Source organism: Caenorhabditis briggsae (genome assembly GCF_000004555.2).
Source record: "Caenorhabditis briggsae complete genome, chrII, whole genome shotgun sequence".
In the NCBI taxonomy this organism is placed as follows: domain Eukaryota; kingdom Metazoa; phylum Nematoda; class Chromadorea; order Rhabditida; family Rhabditidae; genus Caenorhabditis; species Caenorhabditis briggsae.
Genome location: NC_013486.2, coordinates 15691443 through 15701702, shown reverse-complemented (window position 1 = coordinate 15701702; position 10260 = coordinate 15691443). Strand labels below are relative to the sequence as shown.

The following is a 10260-nucleotide window of genomic DNA, read 5'->3' as shown; positions in this document are numbered from 1 at the left end:
CACAGGTAAAAATGGGTCGGCTGGACTACAAATCCCATAATTAGCAGACCAATCATTATTTTGAAAATTGAAAAAGGAGATAATTTCTGAATATCAAATTTTAAAAATTGCTAATTATGTAGTTTGTAGTCTAGCAGACCCATTTTTACCTGTGCTGTTGATCCAAATGAAGCAAAAATGACAAGAAAAAGGAAATAAAAGAAGAGCATATCGGAAATGTATGGTTTTTTTTGGTCGAAATGAGGATTTTTGTAGCCCTTGACAGGTGTTTTTCTGTTCTAAAAAGTCACATCTGTCATTTTAACATCTTCTATTTATTCAGAAGACCCATTCTCTTCACGCAACACCGACATTTGATATGTGATCCCCCTCTCGCAGCAGGTTGTCACCTTTTTCCATGCCTAATTTGTGATTGTTTACACAACTGATTGATGGCAAACTTTAGGCAGGTGTAGTTGTTTCGGACAAAAAAATTTGGTCTAAACAAACCTTCATTAGTAGAGCTTTTTCTGAGAAAATTCTGGAAAAATTCAGAATTTTCGGAATTTTAGGGCGATATATAAATCTAATGGGGTTAATTTAAAACATTTGACAAGAAATTGATGGGGTAAATACATAAAAATCGTAAATAATTAGTATTTTTCAATGTAGCTCTTCTCGGAGCTGCTTCCGGCAGACGTCGACGCCGCGTTTTCCATATTCTGACGATCGGTGAACCATTTCAGACGCTCCTCTTCTTCCTCGTCGAATGGTGGCGACGATTTTGAGTCGATGGATGGCTGTAATGGCTAAAAGTTAGCGAAAAAAAGAGACAAAATAAGTTGAAATGGGTCTGCTAGACTACAAGCTAGACAAGAAAACACTAGCAGACCCATTCATTGCCGGTGCTAGAGAGAAAAAACACGTGAAAATGGGTCTGCTAGACTACAAACTACACACCTTTTGCAACTTTGGAATCTCTTTTGGCGTGCTTGTGTCAAATGGCAGGCCGACATGGCGATCGGTGATCTGAAAATTCTTTTTTTTTGTTAAAAAAAAATCAAAAAAGTTAATAAATTGTTCCCATACATTCGAACTATCGGTGTTGAACGAGTAGTCAGTCGACGATACGCTCACTGTTGACACGTGGCGCACCGGTACGCCGTTTCGCAGCTCTTTGATCACTTTTTCCTGAAAAACCCCTTTTGATTCAGGCAAAAATCCAGAAAATCAATACTTTCTGTCGACGAGTCTCCTCGAGTTCCATTTCCAGAAGGAACGCCTTCTCTTCGAGACGATGCAGGTTCACTTCTAGGCTTCGGCGCTTCTTGGCGGCGCGGTCTTCTGAGAAAAAGTGAAAAAATTTGGGTCTGCTAGTGTTTATTTTCTAGTTTCTAGTGTGTCAAAACTCGAAAAATGGCCTGAAAAGCACATAGCGAGAAAGTGGTCTGCTAATGTTGAAATTGTAGTTTATAGTCTAGCAGGCCTGTGAGTTGTTCGCGCGCATCGGAATGCTAGCCTACAAACTACACTGAAAACATTAGCAGACCCATTTTTCTTTAAAAACTCACTATCGGATCCAAGAATCGACGTGAGGAACTTCATTTTCTTCGAGTTTTTGAGGTCTAAAATGAGAATTTCAGTCGATTAGAAGGCCGGCAAAAACAGGCGGCACGTCATCACGAGGGAAAGAAAAAAAGGGGCGGCGTTGACTTTGAAAAAAAGAGAACGAAAAAGAATTAATTAAAATGATGGATAGCCAGAGTGGTCGGAGGGACAAAACAAGCCTATAAAATGGGGAAAAACTGACGAATGAGAAATAAAAAAAAAGAAAATTCTGGAAGCATGTGTTTTGTTTCAGACGAATGAATTTCTATAAAAAAGACGGGCGGATTGATTTAAAATTCATCAAATTTCCTTTTTGTAAAGTTTTTTCATCGAAAATTCATGAAAAAAGGGGAAAAGTTTGGGATTTTGCAATTTGAAAACATTTGAAAAATTGTGTTTGGCGCCGGGGAAGACTGTGCATTTTAAATTACGAGCATTGTGGGTTACGGTAGCTGTATTTTCAGCTTTTTTCTCATTTTTTCAGCCGAAAACCTTGAAATCCTTGATAAATTTATTGAAAAAAAAGCAGCAAAAAATAATTTTTAATTAATTAAAAACAATTTTTATAAAAAAATGTATGCAAAACAGTTGAAATTCCGGTATTTTCCAAGATCAAAATATCAGTTGCGTACAATGCATTATAAACTACGAGCAAAATTATTAAAGCAATTTTCTTTTTTTTTTCTTTTAAAAAGTGCAACTTTATCTGTAATTTGTCGTCGCCATAGAGCTCACAGCAATCGACTGGGTGTTGGCAATGCTGCTCGTAATTTTTCGCTTTCTTTGACCTAAACATCTTGTAGTTTGTAGTCAGCAGACCCAAAATACTTACACAACACTGTTTTTCGAAATTCTTTGATGCAAAAAATTGCGATTAACGGCTCCAAAGACGGATACACCGCTAAACTAGCGCCCACAAAGTTAGCGATTCCTCCAACGTAAACTTCAAAAATCGGAAGCACAATTAGCAGTCCCACTGGGCTGTACATCATGACAAATGGCAAAAGTGTCTGTAAAAAATTTAGGGGAAGATTGTAGTTTGTACTCTGGCAGACCCAAACCTGAAATGTTAGCGTAATGAAGAGCTGGTGGTTTAGCTCGATGGTTTTGGCGCTCATGTGGGATTGGGCGCTTTTCATGGACCAATAGATATTAAAAGCGCAGTAGAGAATAGTAGAAAAACAGACGCACTGAAAAAGGGAATTTATGGCCTAGTTTTGGGTTTCCAGGTTAGCTAGCTTACAATGATAACCACACAGCCAACAGACGACATGCACTCCCAAAACTTCCAAATTTTCTCTCCATTTCTTCCGATCGACCAGTACATTGGGGCAATAAATGGGATGTTTGTTGAATCCTCATCATAGTAAAATTTCAGCTCTTCTCTGAAATTGCTTCCATTTTTAGAAATCCACGTGGAGTTTTCTCACTTCATGAACTCTTGTTTTTCGACGGTGTTCGCCATACCCCAGTATACAAATGCGAACCACAAAATAAAGCAAATCAGGCAAGGGATAAAAATAAGAATCAATTTGTAGCCGTCCAGATTTCGAAGAATTCCTGGCCGACACATCGCTACGTATCTATAGAAAAATTGAGCGGCTAGAAGTGAGATAACCAGGGCGAATGAGCCACAGTAGAGGCCTGAAGGACTAGAAATCCAAAAAAAAACTAGGTCATCCAAAACATACAAGTGATTTCGTTGCCTATCCACATTTGAGACTTGAGCGGGCTATCCATATAAACGATGAAAATAGGGCCCTTGATATGCATCACCTGTAGTTTGTAGTTTGTAGTCTATTTAGCAGACCAGAAAACTAAGCTCACCGGTTGTGTGGCCACCTCAATCCAGGCGTATATCAAGGAATATAGTGCAAAAACGCACATGACGTGGCGATAGGACCCGAATAATTTTCCGGCTCTTGTGATAATTAGGTAGACTAGGAGGGAATTCGTAATTTGGGCAGAAAAAATCCAGTGTATTGGATAATATGGAGCCAGAGCATGGGCATAGCTAATTAGGCCAAATTGGAGCTTTTGAAAATTCGAAATTTGAGTGGAAATGACCGAATTAGTGCAGAAAGAATCTTTAAAAATTGAAAAATCTGGCTCCAACTCCACTCTATTATTCTGTGATATTTTTCGAATGAATATAGAAAGATGGAGTGGCAAAAGTGGGCGGAGTTTGATTAAGAGATTTTTCTGAGTAACCCATTGAAAATGTATTTATTAGTGTCTTAGAAAATAGTCACCAATTTTTGTATTCAGAATTTCTCGAAATTTTGAGTCATATTGACGATTTTGACTCATCTGAATCACCGAAAGTCTTGTGTTTTGTGCTAGATTTGCCACCAAAAATCTATCGCTTTTGGTCTGCTAATGTTCATCTTGTAGTTTGTAGCCTAGCAGATCCATACTTTCGCCTCGTTGTTGCTCTGATATTGGTCTGCTAATGTTTTGGTTTGTAGTTTGTAGTCTAACACGCGTTCCTTTATGTTGGGCCTGCTAATGTTGATTTGCAGTTTGTAGTCTAGCAGACCCATATTTTTGCCTTGTTATTGCGCTGATATTGGCCTGCTAATGTTCAACATGTAATTTCTAATCTAGCAGGCCAAATCAAGAACTCTGTTGCGCAATGAAAGTTGGTCTGCTAATGTTGAAGTTGTAGTTTGTAGTGTAGCAGACCCATATGTTCGTCTTCTTTTCACTCTTATATCGGCCTGCTCATGTTGCGCTTGTAGTTTGTAGTGTGTAAAATTATAAAAAACTAGTTTTATTGATTTTTAACACGAATTTTTGAAGTTCGCTAAAATTTCTTCATCACACACATCCTCAGAATCCACGTTTTCCCAAAAGTGTCTTCTGCAGCAATGAAGACGTTGAGCTCGGCTCCATTTGTCATCGGAATTGAAATTGCACTTCTGAAAAATCGAAACATTTTTTTTTCTTTTTTTTTAAAGGGATTTAACCTACATTTCTCCAATTTTCTTTAATTTTGCCTTTAAATCCATCACAATTCTGGCAAAATTTGGGTAGACTCTTCTGTTAAATGGATCGTGTACATAGTAATCAATTATCGATCCGATCGGGCGGTTTTGTCGCGCGATTTTGAGAATTTCCTGCAGAAAATTGGATTTTGGGTCTGCTAATGTTGAAATTGTAGTTAGTAGTCTAGCATGCCACTTTTTTCGCTTCGCTTTTCCTCTGCGTCTCTTCATAGTTGGCATGCTAGACTACAAACTACACCATAGACATTAGCAGGCCAACATCACGACACACAGCGAGCGCTAAGAAATTGGTCTGCTAAATCGGTAATTGTAGTTTGTAGTCTATACCACTTTTCTCTACGTCTCCCATTCGCTTATAGTTGGCCTGCTAGCCCACAAACTACAGCTCAAACATTAGCAGACCCAAACACTTCTTTTCGCTTTTTTTGTAGTTTGTAGCGTATTTAGCAGACCAACCTCGGATAATCTATAATAATTCCGGAGAAAATCATTGAATTCGAACCGCAAATACTTGTTCCTCGTCATTTTTGCCAACGCGAGATTCTGAATATTCTCCGACGACGGAACGATGGTGACCTTCTCAGAATTCAGAATTTCCGACGTCTCCAGCAAATCGAACGCCGCCCGACCCACAATTGCCACGTGGCGAAGCCGGTTTCCTCGGATAGCATGAAACCACGTGGCAATTCTGTCATCTGAGCAGACTTGGAGATTGAAAACTTTGAGTGGGAAGATGGAAAATGGAATTTTAATGTTTCCCTGAAAGAATTGGTCTGCAAAATTTTTCCTTGACTACAAACTACAAACCTTGACATAAAAATTCCCGATAATTGTGCCCTTCCGGCCTAAATAGTACTTCAAAACTCGCGCTGAGAGCTCCGCCACGTGGCAATTCACTCTTCTAGTGCCTGCTTTACTAATAGCCGTGTCTTCATGGCTAATACAGGTCATTTTCAGATTTCCAGGTTCTGGAAAAATCCACGTGTCGTAGTTTTCAATTTTTAGGTGGAAATAGCCATTAAAGCTGGAGATTTTTAGGTTTTCTACGAAGAGAGGAAGGCTTCGATGACGGTTTTGAATATGATCACATCGTTTTGCCACGTGGCAGCTGGAATTTTAATTTGAAAAATGCTGAAACAAAGAAAAAAATCTGAAAAAAATTTTTGAAAAAAAAACTTACCGTTTCTCGAATTCCAGATACTTGAAAATAGAAGATTGTGAGCAATAAGAGAGCATTTTTACTAGGCCAAATAAATGGAATATGCAAATCTGACCCCCTTTTTTCTCAGCTGTTGTTTACAATAGAACAGCTGTTAAGTGCCCGGTGACCCGTTTCTTGATTAATTAGTGACAGAAATTGTAGCTTTTACAATGCTTCCTAATTTTTAGATCTTTGAAATTATTAATCTTCTTTTCTTTTTTTTATTATTGAAAATCTTTTTTTAATCTTTTTTAAACTTTTTTAACATTTGAATTTCCCTCCCTTTTTCCGCGCAACGACACTCCGCGTATGCCGCTTTGTGCTCTGTTTAGCGTAAATCTACACCAAGAATAAAAGTATCTTCTCGCCTATTTTTATCCTTTTTTCTCACATTTTCTCAGATTTTTCTCATAATTTTGATGAAATTTCAGATATGGAAACCGACGAGCTCAACGAAGATGTGCTTCCGATGACCAACGCCTTCAAACTCTTGGTAGAATTTTTGATTTTCGGGTTTTTTTGTAAAAATTGAATTTTCTTGCAGTGTGAAGACTTTACGCCGGAGCACAACAAAAAAGAAGTTGAAAAACAGCGACAGACAGCTAAAAATATCAAAAATGAGCTGGAAAACGCGAAAAGTGATCTGAAAATTGAGGTTTTTGATTTTCAGCCTTCTAAAAATTAAAAAAAAAATCTTTTCAGTACAAAAATCTCGACTTCTGGACGCAACACGACATTAAACATCCGCTCCACCATCTCCAGAAAGCAATAAGTGCCACGACTTCAAGTGTGACTGATTTCAAATGGGTCAAACCATCGAAAATCTCAATTTCCGAGATATCAGCAACCAAAAAACTCCAAATTTTCGTGGAAATTCCATCAGAATTGTTCGGAAATCGCGACTATCTCAATCTGACGTATCCAGCGAAACGAGCACATTTTCTTTGCTTCGCCGCGAAATTTTTGGCCGGAAAGTTCGAGAAAATTGAATTTATGGCTGGCGGAATCAACCGGGACGACCCAATTTTTCCCGATTTAATTGTTGGTGGTAATTAAGCAAAATATTAAGAATTAGGCCGTAAAAATCGATTTTTCAGGTGTTCGTATTGGTTTTTACACTTCTGAGCTGGCAAAAACCAAGAGATTTGTCCCAAGTATTGGAAATTTGCGTCCGGTGACTGTTTTTGGAGAAAACCTGTTTAAAGGTGGGGAAAATCGTTTTTAAAAAGTTGAAAAACGTAAAAAGTTGGTCTGCTAATCCCAATTCTGTAGTTTGTAGTCTCCATTTTCTATTTCTAGGCATCGAAAACGCCACCCCAATGTTCAATCAACGGATGCTATGGTCTTTATTGGAATTCGAGCTAGTCCAAGAGCTCGAGAAGCAGATGAAGGTGAATTTTGGCCTAATTTCGGACGAATTTCAAAATTTCAGACCCATCCAACCGCTCTTCTCGCCTTGCACCTTCTCCAATCAGTGCTAGAACATCGTCATTTGAATCTGGAATTTTCTCCAGTCGTCCTAACCGCCCGTATCGTCAGACTCATCAAAAACGGACAGATCACTGAGAAACAGGAGATTTTGACAGTTTTACGTGTGATATTCAAGGATTTCAGTGAGTTTTCTGAAAGTTTTGGGTCTGCTAAATAGACTACAAACTACAGAAATTCGAATTTTTGCTTTTTTTTTGAAAGTTTTAGTGTGTTTTAACTTTAAAAATTTAAAAATTTAGGATATTTTTGGGTCTGCTGACTACAAACTACAGAATTTCGATTTTTTTCTTTTTAAGGACTTTAGTGAGTTTTTGCCGAAATATTTAGAAATTTTAAATATTTTTGGGTCTGCTAAATAGACTATAAACTACAAAATTTTAAAGTTTCTGCTTTTAAAAAAATTTTAGTGAGTTTTGGCTCAAAAATGTGAAATTTTGGAAGTTTTGGGTCTGCTAAATTGACTACAAACTACAAAATTTTGAAGTTTCTGCTTTTTAAAAGATTTTAGTGAGTTTTGGCTCAAAAAATGTGAAATTTTGGGTCTGCTAAATAGACTGCAAACTACAATTCCCGCCTTTTTTTTCAGTCTCCTGGTCTGCTGACGTGGAATATTTGGATGTGAACGATGAGCAGATGGAAGATGACGTGGAAGAGGAGTACTCTCAACATTTCGACGTGAATCTCATCTGGAGGCATCTGAATATCGCCTCCAGAATCTCGAAAAATCAGATGGCTCGAATGAAAAAGGAGCTTGCCACGTGTTACCCACTTCTAGGCCAAGTCTACACATTCGACCCGATTTTCATTGATAAATCGCCAGTTTTCGCCCAATACGACCACGTGGCACGTCTTCAGATCAACGTGGCACAGTTGACACCGCTTCTAGGAGAATTCGGATGCGATTCTGTCGATAATCGTGACGTCATCTGTCAGTTTTTGAGAAGTCTAGAGCATCGAATCGAGCAAACCATGTCGGAGAGATACGAGTTTTTGGGAATCCATGAGATTTTGGATCCAGCTCATGCCACGTGGAAGTTGGGCGAATACGCATCACAACAGCGCCAGAAAACGTTCCTTGTTGGATTCAGAAGCACGTCGGCTTGGAAGAATCCGTTGACGGTGGGACCATCAGCACAGACCAATGAGGCGAAAGGTAGGGAATATTTTGTGTCTGCTAGATCAGATTTTGTAGTTTGTAGTCTGCCTCCACATTTTTGAAGGATTTCAGAACCTGGAAAACCCAAAAATTCATTTAAAAAATTGAAAATTTGAAAACCAAAAGCGTTGGTCTCCTAATTATTTTCTTGTAGTTTGTAGTCTAGCAGACCAATTATTTTTCTGATAGCTATGGCCTGCTAGACTACGAACTACGTTACAAACATTAGCAAATTTGCACATCGAAAACTGGTCTGCTAATTGTTGAGCTAGACTATAAACTACAAATTCATAATTAGCAGGCCAATAGGAGAGTAACAACGAGATGAAAATATAGGTGTGCTAGACTACAAACTATAGAACCAGCATTAGCAGACCAAAATCAAAATTTTCAGAATTCCGCACACTCTGGAAGGACACCAGCGAGCTCCGTAAATTCGCCGACACCCGTATCTGTGAATGCGTGGTGTGGAACGAGAAGCCATCTGACAAAGTGCCACGTGCCATCCTTCAATTCGTCCTCCAGAAGATGTTCCACCTCCCTGCCACGTGTCTCTCGTGGAGGTCGCTGACGTCATCGTCCAACTCATCAGAAGCGGATCGTGCGCACGAGAAGAAGAGCCAAGAAGCCGTTTTCCAGGCATTTACAGATTTAAGTATGCTTTTGAGAGGTCTTAAAGGCATCCCACTGATGATTACCAATGTTCATGGCGTTAGCGGATACATACGTGGCAGTGAGCCAGCTTATCCGTCGGTTTTCGCTGCTGCCACGTCTTCGGGCAAAGATTCTGGAGAACGACGGCGCCACGTGGTTCCAGAAGCCGGAAAAATTCCGTTGTACTCACCGGCAGTGACCGTGCACATCAAATTGGAATACTCTGGAAAATGGGGAAACGACGTGGAAGCGATCAGAAGGCTGACATCTTCATTATACGTTAAGGTTGGGTCTGCTAAAGTTAAAAAATGTAGTTTATAGTCTTTTTCAGATCGCCGAGAAGTTACGCAGCGAACATAAGCTTTGCGCTGTCCCAACCATCGATCAACTCTTTGTTTTAAAATCGGGAATCGTTTTCAAAATTGTAGTCGTCAATGATAGAATCCTGTCGATTCTTGAGGAAAACGTGCAGAAATTGAAGGATTCTGGAGCATCACGAATCGAGAGCTCGATTCAAGGGATGAGATTGGCGATGTGGAAGAAGAAGTGAGTGTAGTTTGTAGTTTGTAGTCTATAAACCCTTTTTTCAGATTCATCGCTGAGCCCCTTCTTCAGATGTCCCTTCAATCGTTCGCGACGAGTCACAAATTTTTTGGATCCACTGTTCAGCTATTCAAGAAGTGAGAATTTTGGAATTTTAGAAATTTGAATTTTTAAAAATTGGATTTTTTCAGATGGCTGGGTGCTAAAATGCTCTCTGGACACCTCAACGATCATATTATCGAGCTGTTGGTGGTGGCGGCGATCAGCAAGAGAGGAGCAGTTGAGCCACAGTGAGTTTTGGGTCTGCTAGTGAAGGATTTTGTAGTTTGTAGTCACGAAAAACAAGCCAAAAATCGAATTTTTAAAGTAGAAACTCAAAAATTAGAAGTTTCGGGCTCATTCGGTGTTTGCGTACTTTTCGAACTATAGTGACCCGAAAATTTTAACTTTTAGGTTTAGATACATTTTGACACGTTTTTGACATTAAAAATGAGCTTGAAATCGATTTTCGAGCCTAAAATCCCGAAAATCGAAACTGTTGGTCTGTTAATTATACGTTTTGTAATACGAAAATGTTCTTTTAAATTTTAATTGAAATTTTGGAGAAAATGCTTTCTTAA

General features: G+C 38.9%; 4 protein-coding genes across 4 annotated transcripts in view; 1 reads left to right on the top strand and 3 right to left on the bottom strand.

Moving 5' to 3' along the window:
- The window catches only part of CBG07192, a gene marked incomplete at both ends in the record, with an annotated part of 1317 nt that extends 1261 nt beyond the window's left edge, over positions 1–56 (bottom strand). Inside the window, one exon of the mRNA XM_045243149.1 lies at positions 30–56. Coding sequence (XP_045093366.1) covers positions 30–56 — 27 coding nt within the window. The remainder of the gene's footprint in view (positions 1–29) is intronic.
- Positions 57–632: 576 nt separating this feature from the next.
- CBG07193 lies at positions 633–1584 on the bottom strand (the record flags this gene model as incomplete). The annotated part of the gene is made up of 5 exons (XM_002632249.1): positions 633–788; positions 940–1008; positions 1069–1170; positions 1217–1323; positions 1551–1584. 5 exons carry the CDS (start codon positions 1582–1584, stop codon positions 633–635), a joined length of 468 nt encoding a protein of 155 aa, XP_002632295.1.
- Positions 1585–2375: 791 nt separating this feature from the next.
- On the bottom strand, positions 2376–3593 carry Cbr-str-148 (the record flags this gene model as incomplete). Its single annotated transcript, XM_045243148.1, is given in 7 exon segments — positions 2376–2597; positions 2649–2777; positions 2831–2972; positions 3018–3231; positions 3279–3363; positions 3415–3552; positions 3555–3593. Coding segments are annotated over 7 exon segments (969 nt in total).
- Positions 3594–6229: 2636 nt separating this feature from the next.
- Positions 6230–10260, top strand: part of Cbr-nol-6 — a gene marked incomplete at both ends in the record, with an annotated part of 5927 nt that continues 1896 nt past the window's right edge. The window contains 10 exon segments of the mRNA XM_045243147.1: positions 6230–6289; positions 6341–6451; positions 6499–6844; positions 6894–7001; positions 7188–7409; positions 7874–8440; positions 8838–9382; positions 9399–9643; positions 9688–9777; positions 9832–9930. Of these exon segments, the coding sequence (XP_045093364.1) occupies positions 6230–6289; positions 6341–6451; positions 6499–6844; positions 6894–7001; positions 7188–7409; positions 7874–8440; positions 8838–9382; positions 9399–9643; positions 9688–9777; positions 9832–9930 (2393 nt within the window).